The 23,642-nt window shown below is 36.6% G+C and overlaps 1 protein-coding gene across 2 annotated transcripts in view; it reads left to right on the top strand.

The window, feature by feature from the left end:
• LHX8 (LIM homeobox 8) overlaps positions 1–17,864 on the top strand; it is a 32,780-nt gene extending 14,916 nt beyond the window's left edge. The window contains exons 7-10 of one of the 2 annotated variants that reach the window (XM_003260209.2): positions 464–567; positions 5,194–5,289; positions 13,231–13,414; positions 17,156–17,864. In XM_003260209.2, coding sequence (XP_003260257.1) covers positions 464–567; positions 5,194–5,289; positions 13,231–13,414; positions 17,156–17,232 — 461 coding nt within the window. In that variant the 3' untranslated portion in view covers positions 17,233–17,864. The remainder of the gene's footprint in view (positions 1–463; positions 568–5,193; positions 5,290–13,230; positions 13,415–17,155) is intronic. The other variant, XM_004090018.2, reaches the window with a different exon arrangement.
• The last annotated feature ends 5,778 nt before the right edge of the window (positions 17,865–23,642 follow it).

The raw sequence follows: 23,642 nt of genomic DNA, 5'->3' as shown, positions 1-23,642 counted from the left end.
GAATACAGGAATAAAAATAACTTTTCCTAAGGTCATCTTAATGCATTATTTTGTACAATGTATAAGTGTGGTAAAACTCATTAAGTAGTCTACTGTTTGTGATGGTCTCTATTTGTTTATTTACAAGGAAAGCCATGGTGTATTTATTCTGTGCCATATTCTCAGGCAGCAGCTTTGAGTTAGGGTTTTGCTTTTCTTTTTGTAAACAGTTGTTTTCCTGTATTTGCTGGGCCTTAGATATGTACTTCTAACTTTTTGAACTTTTCACTAAATATACAAGTCTGCAAATGGAATATTTTTTGTACAGTATGTCTGTAGTATGTTTTAAAACTTAAGGCGTTTTGCCGTCTAGAAAACATATACAGTTACACAAAAAGCCAAGAGATATAAGAAACCTGTTATTGCAAGATGGGTTTACCCATTTGAATTACCAACATATATATAGTATGTTTTTTAAATGCAGGTAATGGGATTAGTGTGGAAGGTGCCCTCCTCACAGAGCAAGATGTTAACCATCCAAAACCAGCAAAAAGAGCTCGGACCAGCTTTACAGCAGATCAGCTTCAGGTAAGCATAACAACGAATTTTTGATTTTTGAAGCCCCTCCCAACCAAAAAAACAAAAAGCAATCTCCATGCTGCCCAAAATCATTTTTATGTTTTCTAAAAAATTAGCCTATGTGTTTTATGAAAACTAATTTGGTGAATATATGAAAACATACTTATTGCCCTGAAGTGTTTGCATTTCTAGCATCATAATATGAAATAGTCATTCAAGTTTTGTTTCCCTGGGGTCTATTGGTATCAACATCAAAGTGGAAACAAAATATTTTGTCCTGACTTCCTGATTACGTCATTCTGAACCAGGCATTTATATTACTACACATAATTGCAATGGAAGACGAAATATTTTGAGACTCTGAAAAGAGACATACATGTCCCATGTGAGTCTATGGGACACTAATGTGTTAGTCTTTTTAACAAACTGCAATGAGTCATTTAATGAACACAATTGTATGGTTTTTGAGTAGGAAATAATTGAAAGTGCCTTAAAGTAAACAGGAAACTACTGGTTGACTACAATTGAGCAGATTCCTGTATGTTTCTGAAGGTGGTAAAGGGAGTACTTCTATAATTTGATGTTAAAGGTTTATTATGTCCCCTGAAAAGGGAGGGATTTTTTTTTAGCTTAGTTGCCCTAAACATGATTGTTATAAATTTGATTTATACAAATTATCGAAATAATTAAATTACTCTTTGCTTTATATACCTATATAATGATTCCTTCTGGCATTTTTGCAGATAATGAAATCATATTTTCTGAAAGATTAATGTGGCTGAGGTATTTGTTTCATGTTAAGGAAAAGTAACATTTGTTGAACACCTACCACACTGCTGGGTGCCTTATACATAGTATCCATCTTAGCTCAGACTTTAAAGGACATTTATGCAGTGTTAACAAATGAAAAAAGTAACTTTTTCAAAAATCACATTTAGTATTCTAAGACCTGCCAGTATTTAAGACGGATACAAATGTTTCAGGAGATAATTTTTATTTTGATAATGATTTAGGAAAGAAACCTTGATGTGACACACATATTCCAAGGGAACGTGGCAGTGGGAAGCACTCTAGCATTAAAATTTAGATCCATTCAGAAGAATTTTCCAAATGGATGATTGTTTTAGATTTCTTAATTAAGGCATAAATTAGATTCCTTAATTTAGGCATAAAGTACATAGTAAGTAAAAAATGAAAGATAAGCCAATTGAAAGAAATATCTCTGTTGGAGCCTTGTTTTCTGGGTTCTTCATTGGATTATTATGAAGATCACACAATGCCCTGTCAGAAGATATGAGTACTTCTGAGAGACCTGGAAAAATACTCAGTCACTGAAGTTGTCTAGTTAAAATAGAATCTCTAATATAAATCTGTTTTTACAATGGTCTGTTCCCATGAAGGACTAGCTGTAATTTTAATAATTACAAGGTTGATCACTTTTACTTGATATAATAATTTATTATTAAAATTATAATTGTGAAAACTTGAAACCACTGTAGGTAGACACTTTTCTATGGGAAAATGATTATAAATACTAATTAAATAAAATGGGAATGATATTTGTGGAGGTCTTTTTATGCCAAATCCTATACCAGGCATTTATCCACATTATCTCCTTTAACTTTTACAACAAACCTCATTCAAGAGTGCAGGAACTCCTCAAAGCAAACCACCAAGGGAATGGCTGAGAAGAGATTTGGAACCTTCTCCTCAAACCTCTGGTCTCTTCATTTTGCTTGATCTTCCAGGAGACCATGAATGGAAGTCTGTCTTATCAAAACTCCACTTAATAGCAGCAGCAGCTAAAACAAAAGAGTGAGATTTTGAATCTTGTAGATAGCCTTATGGTTACACATGCATAAAATATTTAAGCTATGCATTATGGTATGTAAATGTGATCTAAATCATAAGTTTTAGAAATTGTATATCAGAATTATAGGTTTTAAAAAATGAAAGCATGTTACCATTTTCAGATTACCGATGAAAGCACAGGTAATATGCTTTCAAAGTATATTCTCATTCAATATTTATTAGCATTTATCTTATGGAAGGGGTGGCTGAAACAAATGAGATACAATCTTTGTCCTAAAGTGGTTCTTTATAATTTAGGAATCTGAAATAGATATTTTAAAAAACCTTGAATCATTTATTTTAGCCAGACCCTCTAGTAAATCAGTATCCTTATTGTCAAACTGTCCTACCTTTAGGGATGCTGAATATTTTCAAGTAGAGCTTGAATTTGGCAAGATAATAAAATATTACATGTGACCAGTGAGTAAGTCAACACTATCTAGTCAGTACCTGCTTTGGACAAAAGAGAGTTAAAATGCAAGGGATAAATAAGAAAATTTTCCAAAATTATTCTATAGAAATTTATGGGGAGAAAAAATAGTTTGACTCAGAGGATGTATTGGCAAACATATTTCAAATACCGTCCCATTTGTAGAAATGATATTTAAGAATTTCCTGCTAGTATTATGACTTGCTTATTCTAATTAGAAGCACTCACTTAGTGATTATTAATATTAAACACGCCAAAGTTAGCTCCTGCTTTAGTCTGTTTTCAGATCGAGTTACTGCTATGCAGCCTCCTGACTTTTCTGGCAGATGTCCTGGCCTAAAAATGATGAGTGTCTACAGAGGCTCACTCCTTGTCCATGTTAGAAGAACTTGGAAAAGGAGTGAAGTAGGCTTCAGCAGCATTAGTGCCTAGAGAAGAGTGAAACTAAGTAGAAATTAAAAGTACCTCTTTTTTCTTTTTGTGTGTGTGAGACTAATCATTGATACTATTGAAAGGAAGAACAATCAACTCATTTTACTTTTCCTTTGGATATTTCAGTTCTAAATGATCAGAGTTGTTTTGCTTTACTCTTTAATGAGAAATTACTTAATTAAATATAATTTTGTTGCATTGTTAAATTTGTGAATTTAAAAATGCATTTATGAAAAGCATGAAGTTTCTGTTTTGTAAATTATTAATAATGACGCTACAAAAAAATCCCCAAATCTGTTCAACATTTTTCTATTTGAAAAATTAAAAAAGACATAATTTGCTCGTTCTTTTTCTCTTTGGGGTTATTACATGTTCAACTGCATAGAAACACAACTATCTTTTCACAGGAAGATATCAAAGTAACACATTTGGAGTAGGAAAGAAAGAGCAAAGTGAACTGAGCAAGAATAAACTTTTAAGCCAATTCTGCCATTTTTTAAAAGCAAAAATCCATGTTCTGTTTACAGTGAGTCTGTAGATACAATATAGTTAGATAGGAAGCCAAGAATACTTAATTCTAGAAGGGTAAATTTGTAAACCTCAGAAGGTTTCCCAGAACAATATTGGCCTTTTTTTCTACACTATCTTCAGATTTTCCTTACATTGCCAAGTTTTACTCTGTCACAAACTCTTAACATACTCTCTGACAGAAAGGGAGTTTAACTCCTAGGGATATGAAGAATAAGACATTCTCCCTTGATCTCAAGGAACTCACTTTCCACTATGGAGATAAACTTGAAAATAAATGATTTAGCTACCCTGTGACAAGTGCAGTGGCAGAAGATAGCATTATATGAGGAGCATAGTGGAGAATGCAATTAATTTTGCCTGCTGGAAAGAGTAAAGGCCAGCAGTGCTTGAGGTCTTTAATAGACTGGTTACCCACATCCTAGGCCTGTAGACAAGCACAATCACATTGGGTGCCAAACTCCTCTCTCTCATTCTTCATAATAATACATTTTTTACATTTTGTAATGCTTCCCTCAGTTGACTGACTTTTAGTAATAAAATTCAAGTATCTCATTTAATTCTCATAATGATTCTCTTTTCTGAAAGAATTCAAAGTTTTTGGCTTGTGCTTATATTCTGGTACTCTCTCCCACACTACTCTTCTCCCTTTACCTTTTATTGTAGGTAGTCATTGGCATGTCAGCATCTTTCTGCCAGGAAATTAAATCCAAAGAGTTTGTTTCATGTTTCACTATCTCTTAGCACTTGGCACAGTGGTTTCAATCCAAAGGCTTACATCAGAATTACCTGTAAGCTTTTAAAATATATACATGTTTAGACTCTGGTAAATTCTTATTCAGTGGACTGGTGATGTCTCTTTTTAGACACCTTTTTTTTTTTTTTGCATAGAGCTAGTGCTCAAAACTATGATGGGGTTGTTACAATTAAGTGGAATCCTTCTGTTGATCTGTATACTATTAGGTATTAGGGGCTTTGAACATCTTTAGCTCAGGAAAGGTTGGAGACAAATGTGATATGATTTTTGTACTAAGGTTTCAAATGCTGGCAATTTTTAACAAAATGGAAAAAAACAATAAATGAAACTCTTGCTATTTGATTTGTGGGTTATAAGATTGAAAGAAAAGAAAAGGTGAGCTTATTTTTAACAGCATAGTTGCGAGAGTTTTACGTCGAAATGGATTATTTAAAGTTCTCAGCATAGCAACTTGTGTACAATTTACAAAATATGCATTCGTTTTCACTTACACATATTTCCCCATACTGATTTTCAAGTAACAAAATAAAAGTATCCCATGTTCTTGTGCATGTCTTATCTCTTATGATAAAAATGCAGGAAGAAGACTGAGCTTCTTGTTTTTAGCTATTTACTACATACATGTTTTAAACAACAGGTTATGCAAGCACAGTTTGCTCAGGACAACAACCCAGATGCACAGACACTCCAGAAATTGGCAGAAAGGACAGGCTTGAGCAGACGTGTGATACAGGTGATTACTTCTTTTTTTTTTTTAAGGTTTTTAAAAATAGATACCGGGTTTCCCTATGTTGCCCAGACTGATCTTGAACTCTTGAGCTTAAGTGATTCTCCCACCTCAGCCTCCCAAAGTAATGGGATTACAGGATGAGCCACTGTACCTGGCCACAGGTGATTAACTTAAAGGTCAATCAAAAGAAACAAAAAGTTCTAATTCTGGGTATTTATAAGTATGCATTGAAGTTTTTTTGTGTGTGAAGAAATGTGAAAACATTACTTTCTCATTTTAAGTCTCTTCACATTCTAAATCAAATGTTTAAAATGTAATGATTATCCTGCTTGGGCTAGGCTTGCCTCAAGGCAGATATGTCACTTGAGTACAGGAGTTTGATACCAGTCTGGGCAAGATGGTGAAACCCCATCTCTACAGGAAAATGAGTCTTTGCTCACGTTACTTCATTCAGTGCTCACAGCAACCCTAAGATCCTCAGGCTGAAAATGTTCCAAGATAAATCTTGCTCTAAGGTCAGTGTTTTTTCCTACTTTTTCTATGATTGTGTGTGTGATGGCTGCTGATGGCCTTTGCCAAAGATCCAGGGAGAGGAACTGGTGTGAACAAAGCTGAAAAGTGATGAATTAGGGCAAGTTTTTTCGAATGTAGAATTTATGTTTGGAAATAGTGGGAAATGAAATTGTTGGAATTAAAGTTGGAGAGGCCTGTGAATGCAGAGTTCTCTTATGAGCAGATAAAAGCCATGATATGAGATTTTAGGAAGAAAGGGCTAGTCACAGCACGTGGGAAGAACTGGAGTTGGGAGAGGCTAGATGGAGGTAAGCAGCTTAGTTGGAAAGCTAGAATGCCCAGCAAAGTAGTGTGGTTTTGTTCTTATTGTTATTTGTTTTTTGTTTGTTTCTGAAGAGACACTTAACTGGGTTAGAATTCATTTGGGAAACTTTTTGAAACAGCGTCATGGGTGGCCTAGGCTGGAGTGCAGTTGGCGCAATCACAGCTCACTGCAGCGACCTCCTGGGCTCAGGAGTTCCTCCCACCTCAGCCTCCCAAATAACTGGGACCACAGTTGCACACCACCACACCTGGCTAATTTTTAAATTTTTGTAGAAACAGAGGCTCACCATGTTGCCCAGCCTGGTCTCAAATTCCTAGACTCAAGTAATCCTCCTCCCTTGGCCTCCCAAAGTGCTGGAATTATTGGCAATGAGCCACCATGCCCAGCTGAGAAACATTTTATTGACTGAAAACTGATGACAGTTGATGGATGCTAGAAAGACAAGAAAGATTTGGTAACTGCAGTGGGGAAGCAGAGAGGAGTCAGAAAGTAAATGACTCTGCCAGGCTCGGTTGCTCACACCTGTAATCCCAGCATTTTGGGAGGTCAAGGCAAATATGTCACTTGAGTACAGGAGTTTGATACCAGTCTGGGCAAGATGGTGAAACCCCGTCTCTACAGGAAAAAAAACAGCCAGGCATGCTAGTGTGTACCTGCAGTCCCATCTACTAGGGAGGCTGAGGTGGGAGGGTCACCTAAGTCCAGGAGGTTGAAGCTGCAGTCAGCCATGATAGTACCACTGCATTCCAGCCTGGTGATGGAGTAAGATCCTCTCTCAAAAAAGTCAGTGACTTATAAATTTCAAGTCAAAGTAATCTTGGGAATGGTGCCATTGACAGGAATGTGAAAGTCAAAAGAAAGCTGGATTGGAAGTTACACCCTTTTAGCTGTGCTAATTATGCAGTGATGGTGGCAGTTAACTATGTAAACAGGTATTTGAAAGAATGAACAGAACTCAAGCAAAGAGATCTAATGCCATGAAATTGGATAAGATCCTTTAGAAAGAGATCATGGGGTATAAAAGGTGAAGAATGGGTTTCAGAGAGAGAGAGCAGGGTAAGAGGTGCTATTTAAATGGGATGTAGTAACAGCCAGAGTTGAGGAAGGAGTCGGTTGGAGAAGCAGCATGGAGGCTGAAGAAGAGTGAATTCAAGAACCAGATGGCCAGCTGTGTCAAGATTATCAGAGAGACCAGGGAAATGGAAAATAATTTTATTTATTTATTTATTTATTTTTCTGAGACAGAGTCTCTGTCACCAAGGCTGGAGTGCAGTGGCGCGATCTCGACTCACTGCAACCTCTGCCTCCTGGGTTCAAGCAATTCTCCTGCCTCAGCCTTCCGAGTAGCTGGGATTACAGATGCATGCCACCGTGCCTAGCTAATTTTTGTATTTTTAGTAGAGACGGGGTTTCACCGTGTTGGTCAGGCTGTTCTCAAACTCTTGACCTTGTGATCCACCTGCCTCAGCCTTCCAAAGTGACGGGATTACAGGGGTGAGCCACCATGCCTAGCCAGAAAATAATTTTAAATAACACTGGAAGTTCAAAAAATTTAAGGAGTGAAAGCAAGTAACCATAAAAGGCAAGAGGAAACTTAGGGAGGGGAAAGGTGAATGTCTTCATCGCACATATTATATTTTGTTTCTTAATTTGGGTGGTTGATACATGGGTACTTATTCTTCTGTAAGCCTAAAATTTTTCATAATTAACAAATCACCTGTACGAAGAAGCAGATGGAAAAGACCTGATGATACTGCAGCTTCTCTAAAGACCTAGGGTTCCGAGTGTTTTAATTGACTGCAAGGTAGCGAGGCTGTCTTAGGAGACAAGTTCTACCACTTCAGCACTTTTCAGATATCCAGATTATTGTGCTTATTTCAGAGTGCCAAATTTTAAGAAGGGTCTAATAAGCAATCTGAAAAACATACTACCTTAAAGGCTCAGGGTTGTGAAAGATTTAGATCATGCCGTAATATTAAAGGCAGCAGGGATATTTATCTGGAGATAAGGCCGGGAGATGGTAAGGGAAAGAGTAATATCCAGAGTAGGTGTCTTTAAATATTTGTGAAAGGCTTCCCTTCAACGGAATGTAGAAAAAGGCACTGGTGTTTACTCATAATGAACTTTCTCATTATTGAAAGGCTACACAAATGGCATGGACTACCAAGGAAGGTAGTGAGTTTCCTGTGCCTGGGAGAACAGTTTTCTTTGGCAGGTAGTTCAGACTCCATGGGCTAAAAGTTCCTTCTAATTTAAGACTCTGTATATTCATAACAATGATAGCTTCAGGTAAGTCAGATGCATGACTTACATCATTTTGAAGTTGGAAGCAAAGAAGAAGGAGAGTTTTCTTAGAGCTTTTCATATTTGAAGGACTAACGAACACAGGCAGACATCTGTCATGTAATTTCCAGGTATTTAGGTTACTAGTACTATGAGCAAGTTAACTTTGTCCTAAGCCCTACCATTTGGAGAATATATTTTGAATGTTGGCTTTCAATATGTTAAGGTTGAACATTAAATATTTTTTATATGATTCCAAAGGAAAGAGTACTAGCATGCTTATGTATTTATTATTTGTATCTATACATAGACTCACTATATGTTGTAGCCCTTCAGAGTATTTTGTAAGAATTACTGTGATCTCAAATAGTAATCATACTTTCCCTCAGCCTCCTTCCTAGCACTGGGCACAATATTTTAGAAAGGTAAGAAAAAAGAGTTTTTATTACTAGACTTCTTCTAATATGCAAACTAGGTCACCCAAAGATTAGGGGGAAACTGGTCTGATACATGGAGAGTTTCACATTTCCTAGTTACAAATATGCTTAGTAAGACATTTGTAATAAAGCAGAGTGTCCTTATACTGAAGTCAAAGAATAAAGATGAGTGATTTTTTTCCCCACACACTGCATCCGCATACAATCACTGTTCACATACTCTTTCAGATAAGTGAATTATGACTTTTAGGTTGTGCAGAGACAGAGTAAACTATTGCTATTTCTTCCAGTCAGTGTACTAGGAATACCCTTCCATATTAAGATTAACATCATATTTATTGCCACATATATTGAGCATAGCACAATTTATTTTGTTTCCAATTTTTCACTATTATAAAATGCTGCCATGAGCAACATTGTATATCTCCCTTGCGTGCTTGTTCAATAGTTTCCTTAGGATAAATTTCTGGAAGTGAGATTGTTGAGTCCAAAGATAAAACATGCATAGGGCCTTTATACAAACATGAAATTTCTTTGCCTTCGAGAAAGTTCATACAACTTTATTCTGCCAGGAACTACATACGAGTGTTCCTTTTCCCCAACTCAGAAGAATCCTGAATACTGTTATTCTTTTACATCCTTTACAATTTAATAGAGAATCTCATTGATTTTATTTCTATTATATTATCAATGAGCTTGGACACATTAGTTTATTTTTTCATTTTTAAGACCTTATGTTTTTAGCTCACTTTTCTGTTGGGTTATTTTCTCTATAACTTACTGATATTTATTAATCCTATCTGTCACGCTAACCTTTCACGGTTCATCAATTTCCTTTTTATTTTTTCCATACAGAACATTTATATTTCTATATGTTCAAATCTCCCAATCTTTTGATAGTTTTGGCCTTTCTTTCTTTTTTTTTTTTTTTTTTTTTTTTTTTTTTTTTGAGATGGAGTCTCACTCTGTCACCTAGGCTGGAGTGCAGTGGTGCAATCTCAGCTCACTGCAACCCCTGCCTTCCGGGCTCAAGCAATTCTCCTGCCTCAGCCTTCTGAGTAGCTGGGACTACAGGCACATGCTACCACACTCAGCTAATTTTTGTATTTTTTGGTAGAGACGGGGTTTCACCATATTGGCCAGGCTGGTCTCAACTCCTGACCTCGTGATCCACCCGCCTCAGCCTCCCAAAGTGCTGGGATTACAGGCGTGAGCCATCGTGCCTGGCCTTTTTGTTTTGTTTTGTTTTGTTTTTTGAGATGGAGTCTTGCTCTGTTGCCCAGGCTGGAGTGCAATGGTGCAGTCTCAGCTCACTGCAACCTCCGCCTCCTGGGCTCAAGCAATTCTCCTGCCTCAGCCTCTCAAGCAGCTGGAACTACAGGCACCTGCCACCACGACTGGCTAATTTTTGTATTTTTAGTAGAGATGGGGTTTCACCATGTTGGCCAGGCTGGTCTTGAACTCCTGACCTCGTAATCTACCACCTCGGCCTCCCAAAGTGCTGGGACTACAGGTGTGAGCCACTGCGCCCAGTCTAGTTTTGGCCTTTCTTATGCTTCCCTATCTAGAGAGTATTTCAATGTTGCCTTTTGTTTTCTTAAACTTTTATTGTTTCAATTATTTACGCCTAAACTTTAATTTATCTGGCTTGGTTCACAGGAGATAGGGTTTTATCTATTTTTTTCTCTCTTTCAAATGATAAACTATCAGTTTTCCCTAAATCAGTGAAACATGCTTTCCCAATAAAATAAAATCTCATCTTTGTCATATACAAAATTATTACATTTGACTTTTTGTCTGGGCTTTCTAAAGGTTTCATTCTATGCATTAGTATTAGTATTCTGCTTTTCCATTATATCTACATGGCCTGATTTTAGCTTAGTTTATGGTTTAGAACTCAAAAACTTTAAAGTAGTTACTCAGAAAATGTTAGCTCTTGTTGGAGGTTTGCAAACAAGAAGGAGGAAATTTTGTTAGTGAGGAGAGTCAAAAGGACTTATATTTGATTCTGAAGCTGGGTAGCATTCATGCCAGAAGGAATTTTCTGATGTCTGGAATCTTAAACTATATTTTGCTCTACCAGTTACGTGATACTTTGTGTTTGCAAACCTCCCTCTGCTTGATTACCTGTGGATGATCTTTCCAAGAAGCTGCTTAACAAGATAGTTATTCTGCTGTTTATGTTATACCTTCTTCATGTTTATTTACGAAATTTGAGGTGTTTTTTTTTTCAATCAAAAGATGGTGTTTCTTTTGTTTTACAACTGCATAGGTTCCATTCAATATATAATTTATTGGAGACAAAAAGATACTTTGAAGAAACTCTGGGAATCATAATGCAACATGTTTTAGGTTATATGTAGTCCTCTGGCGTATGTGTCTTCTGGGTCCCATAAGGGAAAAAGGCCGGTGGCAGCGGTTCCCCCTTACATGTTCGAGAATGTTTGAGTAATGTCATCCTGTTTGGGTGAGACTAGTGTTAGTAGTGACATCTATTGTTCCAGAGCCTGTGGGCAGAACTGTGGAGATTTGGGGTGTGGTCTATAGGTATCTCTGAGTCTCACTAACACCCCAGAGAACAGGGATGTGGAGGAGGCTGTGACTTCCCACTTGTCTTCCTGGTGGATGCCTAAGTCTTGTCCCAGAAACATTCCTTAGCTGCTACTTTTCAGCCTCCTGCACAAGGCTATATACCCCACTAGATTATTAATTTTTTATTCTTTTAGTTTTAATCACTCTTGAGAGTATACTTTGCCAACCTTCTGTTTTTGAATGCCAGGGGCAGGGTGTAGTTCTGAAGTAAGGCCAGCTTTTTCTTACAAATTCTTCGCAGCTTCCTTTTATTCCACATTAATCAGCCCTGATTGCCTTGTGCCATCAAGGCCCTACCACCAGCCTTGAACAGACTTATGCTCCTGATGTTTTCCTGGCCTCATATCCCCTGATCCCAAAATGTTCTCATGCTAAGTTTTTATCCCTTCACCTCTCTTTCCTCTCATGACAGAATTGTTTGGAGTGATGGAAAAAAAGTGATACAGTATTTTAATGAAGAAACACTCTCTATGGTCAAGTTTTATCACCTGTCAGGGAATTCAAACACAGGCATATTAGCTACTGGAAGCATTCTGGGCAGCCTAGACTTACTTGCCCTGACCTGGATGTAAAGCTCCACTTGCCCTGAATTTGCTTCTTTTATTTCTGCAGTAGAGTGGACAGCTGGGTGATTAGCACTTCACATTTTGTGAACTCTCCCCAGTGGATGTGTTTGTATTTAATTCTACTTAAATATTATGAGTTTTTTCTTATTATAGACCTGACCTTAACATGCTTCTTAGGGAATAGCCTATGTATTCACCAAGAGAAATTGAACTCAGCAGGCTAAAATCTGACTGGAATAACTGAATCAAGAGGTTTGTAGAAAGCTTTAAGTTCTCAGTAGGGATTTTAGTCATTTGAACAAGGATTTGAAATAAGTCCAGCAGGTGCCTAAGAATACATTTAGTAGTCTTTTTTTTTTATTTAAAGTTCTGATTAAAAGAGCTTTTTGTGCTTTTCTTTTTGTCCTAAATGCCAGTAGTAAAACCAAGGAGAGTTCTCTGGAATTCTTGAGGGCCCTTCCCCACCTTTTCTGGGGAAGATGCAGTTTTAGCATAGAATTGGCTTTTATTTTTATTTTTTTTAAATAAACCTAATAGAGTTTTTGGGGTATTTTTGTTTTGGCTTCGTTGTTGTTGTTGTTTTGTTTTGTTTTTTGAGACAGAGTCTCACTGTGTCACCCAGGCTGGAGTGCAGTGGCGTGATCTCGGCTCACTGCAACCTCTGCCTCCTGGGCTCAAGTGATTCTCCTGCCTCAGCCTTCCGAGTAGCTAGGATTACAGGTACCAACCACCACGGCCAGCTAGTTTCTGTATTTTTAGTAGAGACGGGGTTTTACCATGTTAGCCAGGCTGGTATTGAACCCCTCACCTCAGGTGATCTGCCTGCCTCAGCCTCCCAAAGTGCTGGAATTACAGACATGAGCCACAGCACCCAGTCAAATCCAATAGAGTTTAATAATTGCATTCAAGGGGTAACCTTAACGTTTGACCAACTCAAATTCAACAAATGAAAATCCCTAAAGCAATTGGTCCCCTTTCCTACTTAAATAGAATTGGCTTTTAGGTAAATCACCAGAGAGCGATCAACTGAGCAAGAAAAATGACCACTGGTATTTGGGCTAAAATGTTTCTTTTCTTTCTATAGAACTTTTAGAAAAGCTGATTTACATTTATGCTGTGCTTGTGTGGTAGCGTGATTGAGGTTGCATTCATTTTTTAACTGAGTTGATAACGTGCTCAGAAGCTGGTGTGTAACCTACCTACTTCTGTTGCTTTTCTCCCTGCTCAGGTGTGGTTTCAGAATTGTAGAGCACGCCACAAGAAACACGTCAGTCCTAATCACTCGTCCTCCACCCCGGTCACAGCGGTCCCACCCTCCAGGCTGTCTCCACCCATGTTAGAAGAAATGGCTTATTCTGCCTACGTGCCCCAAGATGGAACGATGTTAACTGCGCTGCATAGTTATATGGATGGTAGGTATCCCAACATTTAATAGCTGTCTCCCAGGCAATCAGCAACTGGTAACTTCTAATATTAGATTATTGATACAATTCACATTTTGAAATATTACCTCAGTAGTAGCTGAAAAATATTGTGGGGAGGTGCAGTAGAGAGCAAAATTATCCAGACATTTTTATTTCTGTGATTACATTTTAAGGAGGAAGTTTAATACTCACTTTGCAGCTAAGATGCAAATATTAATAATGACTCATTGCTTGATCTTTACTTAGAAATTTTTTTGTTTGTTTTTACCGGTAAATGTTTAAATACTTTATTTCCTGTGATCAGAGCAAGTGTTCACTCAGATCTTTAGATGGGAGTTTAATAAGTTTGGTTAAAGAATTGTTTTTTATAGAAGCAAATCATACATTTAGAAGAGTGCATACGTAATAACTATTCAGCTTGATGAATTAATAAAACGAATGTATCCATATAGATACTGATCCAAAGTAGCAGACATAATTAGCATTTCAGAAGCCTATCTTATGTCTCCTTCCAATTATTATCCTTTTCTCCCAAAGTAACATAGCCCTGATTTCTAAAACCACCCTTTAGTTTTGCCCCTTTTGAACCATACAGAATGTTTATGTGTCTCACTTCTTTCAATTACATTGTGAGATTCACCTATATTATTGTGAGAATCAGTTGTTTTCATTGTTATATAGAAATCCACTGTAGGAATGTACCACAATTTATCCATTTCCTGGTTAATAGATATTTGTGTTTTTTCCCAGTTTGTGCTTTTATGAATATGCTGCTATGGACTTTATTGTACATGCTTTTTGTGCACATTAATTCACATTTCTACTAGATATGTACCTGGGAGTGGGACAGAGTCATGGGTTACACATATGCTCAACTTCAGTCATTCTGACAAACAGTTTTTCACAGTGGTTGAACTAGTTTACACCTTGACCAGCGGCAAGGTCCAAGGTGCTTCACATCCTCACCAACACTTGGTATGGTGTAACTTCCTGATGTTAGCAAATTTGATGATTGTGTAGTGCAATCTTATTTTAATTTGCCTCTCTCGGATGACTGAGCATTTTTTCATCACGCATTTGTATATTCTCTTTTGTGAAGAGCTGTACAAGTCTTTTTGTCTTTTGGCCTACTGGCTTGTCTTTATTATTTATTTAAATGGGTTTGTTTAAGTTCTTGGTGTAATCTGCATATAAAGCTTTTTGATAATTGTGTGTGCTTAGAATATTTTCTCCTACTCAGTATCTTGGCTTTTTCTGCTCTCTTAATGGAATGTCTCATTGAGCACAAGTTCCTAATTTTAATGTAGTTTATTTCATCATTTTTCCTTCATGAGCCATGCTTTTTTTGGTGATGTGCAAGAAATTGTTTATACTCAAAGATAATGAAGATATATCTTCTATGATATCATCTAGAAACTTTGACCTTTGATGTGTAGATTTACAATTCATTTGGAACTGAATTTTGTGTGTGGTGTGAGGTAGAAAGTGAAGCTTTTTTCTTATGTTGATGAAAATAGAAAATTTCCAGCTTCTCTGTAGAGACATATTCGCCATAAATCAAATGTCCATATGTTGTGTCAATTTCTGTACCTTCTGTTCTGTTTTATTGGTCTATTTATTTTTGTGTTGCTACTTATTCTAATCATGTTAGGTCTATAATTTTTAATATCTGATAATGCGTTTCTTTCTATTTTGTTGTTATTCAAGTTTGTATTGCCCATTCTTGGCCCTTTGTTTTCATAAAATTTACCAACTTGTCAATTTCTACCCCAAAAGGGAAAACAATTAAGATTTTGATACAATCTATTACAGCAAATATATTGATCAATTTTAGGAAACTGCCATCTTAACAGTATTTTCTTCCATACCATGAACTTTAGTATGTCTTTCCATTTATTTAGATCATCTTTAAATCATCGCTTATGATTTAGAGTTTTCTGTTTAGTAATCTTGCACATCTTCTGTTAAGTTTATCTCTAAGTATTTCTTTTGATTCAGTTGTAAGTGATATTTTCTCTGTAAGTAGAAATCTGGGTTGGTAGTTATTTTCTTTCAGCACTTTGAAGATATGATTACCTTGTCTTCTGATTTTCATTGTTTGTTTTGCATATGGATAGCTAATTAACCTGGCCCCATTTATTGGTAAAGTCAGCTATTGACCTTCTTGCTCCTTTGAAAATAAATGTCTTTTTTCCTCAATTTTTTTCTTTGTCTTTATCTTGAAAAAGTTTTATCATACTGTGCCTAGGTGTGCTTCTTGAGTATGTAGTTTGATGTCTTTCGTTATGGAAAATTCTCAGCTTTTGCCTCCTCAAATATTGTTTTTACTCCTATGAAAAAATTTTCATGTTTTCTTCTGAACTATTTTTCTAGTTCACTAATGCTCTCTATATCTAATATCCTGTAAAAAAAAAAAATCATCCACCGACTTCTTAATTTCATTATTGTGTTTTTCAGTTTTAAGATTTCCATTCATATGCTGAAATCATCCATTTTGTCACTTTATCCTTATTTAAATTGTTATACTAAAGTTCATGTGTGATAACTCCAATATCTGGATCTTTGGTGGGTCTATTCTGTTTTCTTTATTTTCCTCTTTATTTTCTTTCAAGTCATGTCTTGTTATTTGTCTTCTTATTTGTATTGCATTTCAGATGTTGGGTATGTGTAACTAAAAATAATTTGAGGCTTTGGATGATATCTTCCACTAGAGAAGATTAGTTTTACCCCCCAGGTAGTCAGGATAGGGTGAAATCAACTTAATCCAATCAGGCACAAATCCTTAGGAGGGCTGGTATATTTTTGTTTTACTACTCTCGGAGTTAGCCCTTTGGATTCACAAATGAATCCCTGTTTTGTTTTGTTTTGTTTTCTGTTGTTGTTTTTAACTAGGGCTTCTCCTCTTCAGTGGCTCTGCTCTTTAATTTTTGTTTCTCACCACTCTGCCAAAGTCTAACTTCTGAATGCTCTGCTAAACTTCTCGGTCTATCAGACATTTGTTTTGTTTTAAATTGTCACTATCCTTGTGGGAGGAAAAGCATCCTCATTTTCTTTCCCTCCACTCTGGGACTTTGTAAGTCCTCATTACTTAAGTGTCTTTCAGATGCCTTCAAACAGATTTTTAAAAATTTGTCCAGATTTCCTAGTTGGTCTCAGAGAAAGGTTTGGTTTGAAGCAACATAGCCCTTGCTGAAAGCAGAAACTTCATTTTAAGTTTTGGTTAAATAAAAAGCAGAGCCTGTACCATTGTTCCCATTTACTTATACTAGCATTAAAATTGTGTGTGTTCACATGAAAGACAGTAGTGTTGCCTGAGCCCAGTGTGTTTTGATGTATGCTTAGGGAGGAGGTAATTCAACATTAATAAAAGAAACTTGGGGAAGATCATCCTATACAAACACCTTCATGAGAAAGCTAGCAGCATCTCTGAAGAGGAACCCATGTCTTTCTAGCTTCAGGGTAAAGTGCAGTGAATGGGGTATGGATGGAGGACATTAAAGTGGCAAAATCTTGTGGCCCCCAAATAAAGATTTGGGGGTAAAACTGTTCCTGGACTCTCACTATGCTGAATAGGTTAATGCTTCTGCTGAGGTCAGTGGAATGAGTGTAGCTTGGTGCCCTCAGCTATAATGAGTGATGAAAACATTGCCTTGGATTGTTTTTATTTGTTTATAAATCAGTTTTATGCACCCTACAAAACTGATCCACAAATTTCTTTCTATTTTGTAGCTCATTCACCAACAACTCTTGGACTCCAGCCCTTGTTACCCCATTCAATGACACAACTGCCAATAAGTCATACCTAATTCTTTTTTCAGGGATAGACTTGAATAAGGATATAAATTTGTCATTTATTATGTATAATATTGAAAAGATATTACTGTTAATTTTTTATTTAACACCTAAAGCATTTCCAACATCACTTTGCTGCCCAGGTATGTATCTATAGTTGGCCTGCAAGACACTTTTATTGATTCTTCATTTTTTGTAAAACTTATGTTTACAAGAAGAAAAGAAATCAAAACATTTTTTGTATTGTCTGGAAATAGTTCACTCTAGTGTGTATCTGTTAATTTATTTGTCATCAAAAGAGCACTTTGCCTAAAACAAAGGACTGACAAGTGTGCAAAATGTTTACAACCTTTTGTGAAATTGTAGTTTCATTAGTTTGTATCTGTAAGTTATTGTTATAAATATTACCTGTATTTTTTTGTTATATACAACTTTATACTTTGAAGCTTGTATCTGTGAATTTGCAACTGAAATTTATTTTGCCAATGTTTTCTGAATGAACTGAATAAAGCTTCTGTTGTAGCATGCCATGCAAACACATTATTGTGTTTGTGGTTGATGAATTATGGCTGTAAATAACACTATAGTTTAATAAGCCCACCATTCTGAGTTTATTAAACATTTTCCATTCTTGTGAAAATTTCAACCAGTTTGTCCTTTTTGTGTGTTTTCAGCAGTAAGCTGACTTTAGTCTCTTTAAAATCTAACAACTAATAAGTTTAAAAAGTATGGTGTTTTGAGCTGCATTGTATGAATACATTTGAGTAGGAATCATATTATTCAAAAAAAGAACACAGTAAAACATTTGATTTGGCAAAAATTGTCTTTTAGGCCAGCTAATAAAATCAATGTGAAAGAGAAGGCAGAACACTTTTCAGAATGGACTTCGGAGGGTATTACAACCAGAAATGAAATATGGGCCGTAATATATTTCTTCAGGAGTGAAAAAAGAGAACTAAACATTTCTAGAGCAAGAACTCTTCTCATTTTCTTCTTGGCGAAATACCCTTTAGGGATGGTGATTCTGAGAGCTGAAATCTAAACCTCAGGACTTTATCTTATGTGGCAGTGGACTTACAAATTTTTGAAAAGAATTTAGTACTCACTTTTTGTCTTTTTATATGCCAGTTGGGGAAGAAAAAAGGTAATGAGAAAAACTTTTGGAACTTAGGTTTGAGTCTTTGTTTAACTGAGCAGATTTACTTCAGGCTGAGGACTGGAAATAATAGCAGAGTATTTGTAATTTTATTCTAGTGATCATAAATACAACCAGAAAGTAATCATATGGATATAAGTAACTTACCCGCCTGAAACCAGAAGCAACAAACCTGCTTCATTATGGGAGAAAGGAGAGGGATTTTTTTTTTTTTTAAACCGGCTACTCTATTTTAAATCCCTTTGTAGCCAGAAGTCAATCCATCCGATCTTGAGATTGATACTAATCTCTGTGGGTTTTTGTCTACCTGTCCCAGGCGTGAAGTGGTGAGGTCAGCTTTACCTTTATCAGATGTCAAGGAAAGCTTTTGTAGTATAGCCAAGGTCTGCACTGTTAGCAATTTACAGCATTTCCCAGCTGACTATAATTGGCATCCCTTAGCTTGGGAGGTGGCTGATTGTGAGTATTCATTTTTATTTGCTGTCTTTTTCCTGTGCTCATCATCCTCTGACTCTGTACAGAGAGTTTTTACAAAATTTATCACCATCCTTTTTAGTTCCAAAGATGAATGCCCAAAGTTGAAGTAAAACTTCACAACAAAGAGGTTCAAAGCTATCAAAATAGATGAGATTTATATATCCTGCATATAAAACTGTTAATCACAAAAAGAGATAGAAATGAAAGTACTAAAAATGATATGTGATAGAAGCATCTGACTTTGCTATCTCTAGCCAGAGATCTTATTTTTAAAACCTAAAATTAGGAAAGAATTGAAGTATTTCCATGCTAGTAATATTCAGTGTTTAAGTATGTGAGCACAATACTTCCTTGAAATTGAGTATGGTCAGCTTTTGTGAAGATTAGGAAAAGAAAACTCTATATTGTTGGAGTAGCAAAGACGGGGGTAACAAGTAGTTATCTCTTAGGTGTGAAGACATTCATGAGCTGTGAGAGGGTAGGATACCTTTTTTTTTTTTTTTGCAATTCAAAGCAAGAATCCTATTCAAACATTGAAATGGAAGTCACACTAAGTCAATACTCTTTAAGTGATTCTTTTTAGTTGGACAAGGTAGTATTTAGTAGTAGTTTTACATTTGACAAATGTCATTTTTAAAATTCCACATCACTCATTGTAAATTATAAGTACATCTGTTTTGAATATCCCATAATAAACATTGTTAGATAGAATCACAGCTCATGCTTTTAAAATTTGTTACAGTCATCTGAAAGCTGATAGTTGTAGTATTTCTCGATGTGGTACATTATGTGCATAATTACTCTAGTAGCATTATTAAACTAGGTGGCATCTTGGGACTTTTGTTATGGCATGGATGACTTTACCAGTTAGCAAAAGTAATGTTTCTATTTTATTATTTAGAACAGAAGTAATTTAGATTGCAATACACTAAGTACCAAAAGTATATTACTGTAGGAAAAATTCTCAATGGCTCCTACCGGAGGAGGTAAAGAAACTGACATTAGCACTATATGATTTTTACTCTTTTGAAATGCAACTAAATATTTAGATGGATATGAGTCCAAAACTAGTTCAGGTACACTGGATGACATCTCATAAACATCTACTTGGATTCAGTCAGATAGTAAGTACTATTTTGTAGCTTACATTTTCCCTTTAGTAAATATCTTTCCAAGTCAAATATTACCTACAGTATCATTTTAATTGATATATGGTACTATGTCCCCCCAAATTTCTTGTATTAAAACATAGTCTTCAATGTGGTGGTATTAAGAGGTAGGGCTTTTGAGAGATAACCAGGTCATGAGGGAAGAACCCTTGCAAATGGGATTAGTGCCCTTATAAAAGAGACCTAAGGGGCTTGTTTGCCCCTTTGCCCTTCAGCCATGTGAAGACACACAGCAGGTGCCATCTATGAGGAACGGGTCCTCACCAGACGGAATCTGCTGGTGCCTCGATCTTGTTCACTGCCTCCAGAACTGTGACCAATACATTTCTGTTGTTCATAAATTACCCACTCTGATATTTTGTTATAACAGCCCGAATGGACTAAAACATACAGTATTACGTTGCTTGAATAAAACAATTTTATTAGATAAATAGGTTGTATCTAACTTTTTATTATGATGCATAGAGCCTAACATTGTGAGCACTTTCAGGATGTCCTGTTTGAGTGCCTCGGGGGTAATTTGATATGTATTCACAGCAACTTCATGAAATGGATTCTATTATCACCCTTATTTTACAAACGTAGAAATTAAAAAATTGATATGTCCACTATCTTGGTGGCAAGTAAGAAAGCCAGTATTTGAATTTAGCAGCTCAGTGATTCCAGATGCCATAATCTTAACCATTACGCTATACTATTACCATTTTAAATGACACTGTGATGGCATCTTTGTGGCTACCTGCTACCTTTTAATGTATATTCTTATTTCCCCAGTGTGAATTCTTGAAAGTGGAATGGATGTGCATGCATAGGTTTAAAAGGCTTTTGAAATGCATTGATTGCCCCCCAAATGTTGCACTAAATTACATCTCCGCCAGCAGTGTTTAAAAGTGTTTTTGGAACCCTCGTCTATCCTGCCTAAATTGGAGTTGATATCTTAAATATTTTTTAATCTTATACTCAAAAATACAATTTTAAAAAACTATATTTATTTATTACTTGATATAAAATTGTAGTTTGCATTTTGGAGAACTAGCATCTTTTTTTTGTTTGTTTGTTTGTTTCAGGCAAAGCCTCGCTGTGTTCCAACTACTGGGCTCAAGTGATCCTCCCAAGTAGCCAGAACTACAGATGCATGCCACCACACACCACACAAATTTTTTTTGTGGAGACTAGGTCTTGCTACATAATATGATGCACAGGCTGGTCTCGAATTCCTGGGTTCAAGCAATCCTCCCACTTGTCCTCCCAAAGTGCTGAGATTATAGGCATGAGCCACCATGTCCAGCCAAAAACTAGTATCTTATAAAGGGGCTAAATTTAAGCACAGGCTGCCACTTTTGTGACTTTTTTTTCCCTTTAGTTATTCTGCATATATGACTAAAGTGAGCATTCATTAGGATTTTTTCAGCTAAGGTTTCATTCACTTGATATCAAATGTTTTACTTTAGTACCTGGCACTGTATCATATTCTATTTTCTTTGTTGCTGATTATGGTGATAATTTTATTACATGGTCCTTCATACTTTTTAAATGCTTTTCTGTATATCATCATGTTCTCATTCAACAGATGAGGGAATTGAAATTTAGGAAGCTTCAATGAACATAATTAGGCCTTTGGTTTTAATATGCAAGAATTCTCCAGGGCACCAGATTATTTTTATAAATGTATAGAGATCTTAGGAGAATAAATTAACAAATTTCCCCCCAGTTCCTTGAGTTTCATAAGAAATAGACTGCCACAGGCTTAGAGAATGTGAAAACCACTGCAGGGAACTGCTTCTCCTTTTCTAAATTGTCATCAAGTACAGTACTTACCCCATAGATCTGAACTTGCTAGGGGGCTGAGAGTGGAGTTTAGGGATGGACTGTGTATGGGCATTTGTATGGGGGTATCAATGGGAGAAAAAAAGATGTTAAGAAATAAAGAATAGAAGGGGTCCTGGGGAGGTAGAAACAACATCTGTCTTGCTTTCCATTACATTCCACAGTTCCTGCCACCAAGTAAGCACTCAGGGATTGAATGAGGGCGGTAGAAAAACAATCAGAATAAGGCTCTATGTTTGAGCGTCCTAGGATAACTTCAAATTCCAAAACAGATCTTCTCAAATCCTTAAGGAAAATATTCTACCCTTCCTTTAGCAAATATCTTATATACCTGTGGCCATTTATATTCTTTTTACACCATTTAGCATGGAATGTGAGACAGCTGGATTTTGACACTTTCTCTGACACCAATTAACTGTATCCCAAGGACACTTAGCCTCCCTGCATGCTGATTTCCTCAACAGTAAAAAGAAAGATTTTATGAAGCAAAAGTGAGATGAATGGAAAAAAGACATAGTAAAAACATAATCCATTAACTTAGAAGGGCAGGGTTAGTGGCAGGAACTCAGGCACTATGAGGCTGGGCAGTTGGAGCTGATGGAGCACCAGAAGTTTGGCAAGCACTGCCTTATCCCAGGCAACCCCAGGAAGAAAGCACTTTGTGCATTTCTTTAAATAAAGTCAGAGGTGGAGCGTCTATGCTGCTAATGAGTTACACATTGTCCAGCAAAGTGTTTTTACTCCAACCTCCCTACAAATGGAAAACATCTATTTCCTATCTACATTAACTCCCTTCTTGATCTTAAAGAATTATTCAGTCAAGTAGAGGTGTGACCTGTGATTTGGATGTAGAGAGTCTCTGTATAATTTAGTTTGCAGAAATGATTTGAGTGTTTTCCAAAAAAATTTTCTTAAACCCAAAGGAATTATGATGCCGTATTTGAAAATGGAAACCATTGTTACAAATTCAATTTCAAAATATTTACTTCCCAGAACCAGGGTGATGTCTCTAGAGAACCACTACTCGTTATTAGCTCATTTCTTTCAGATGTATTGGAATGAGTCTGTTATTTTGCCAGCATGGTTCTGAACCACAAATTTTATCTTTGGTTGAAACTCTCCAAGCGAGACCATGTGCAGTTTTCCTAGTTCATCATTTGTCTTTCAGAAGACAGCATGGTGCATTATGACAATGGTAAAAACTTGTCTCAGGAGTCCTGGTGAACAAAACTAGCTTGACAGGCTCCACAGTAGAGCCTAGCACTTGCAAAGGGTCAGTAATGGAACCAAGGTGGGAGAAGGATCAGGAAACTTCTAACAAAGACTTGGATCCAATCCTATAATGGGCTTCCTCTCCTGTTAGGATAGAATGAGAGAGATGAGACAGTCTACAGGGAATTCATGGGCTCAGAGGAGCATGCGGTGCTCATGTAGGGCAGGGGACGAGGTGTCGAAGTGGAGCTGAGCTGGCACAGGAGCAGGCAGGGCAAAGGCAGAGTTGCAGCCTCTGTGTGTCACGTGCCTGCTTGTGTTCTAATCTGAGAGCGGACTTCTGGCCTTTGTGAAGCGTTAGTTTATCCTGCTCTGTCATGGACATCTGCAGGAATGGCATGGCAGTAGGGCTGAAGCTACGTTACAGACAATATGGAGAAGTATCACAAAAACCTTGACGTCATGCTGTCTGGAGTCCTCGTTTTACCACATCCCACCATGGTGACTGTCGGCAAGTTATTAAACTGTGCTGTGCCAGAGTTTCCTCATACGTAAAATGGACTAACAGTAGCACTTTTCCCAA

The sequence above is a fragment of the Nomascus leucogenys genome, chromosome 12 (assembly GCF_006542625.1).
Source record: "Nomascus leucogenys isolate Asia chromosome 12, Asia_NLE_v1, whole genome shotgun sequence".
NCBI lineage: Eukaryota > Metazoa > Chordata > Mammalia > Primates > Hylobatidae > Nomascus > Nomascus leucogenys.
Note: the sequence above shows the minus strand (reverse complement) of the source record. Positions and strands in the feature narration are given on the sequence as shown.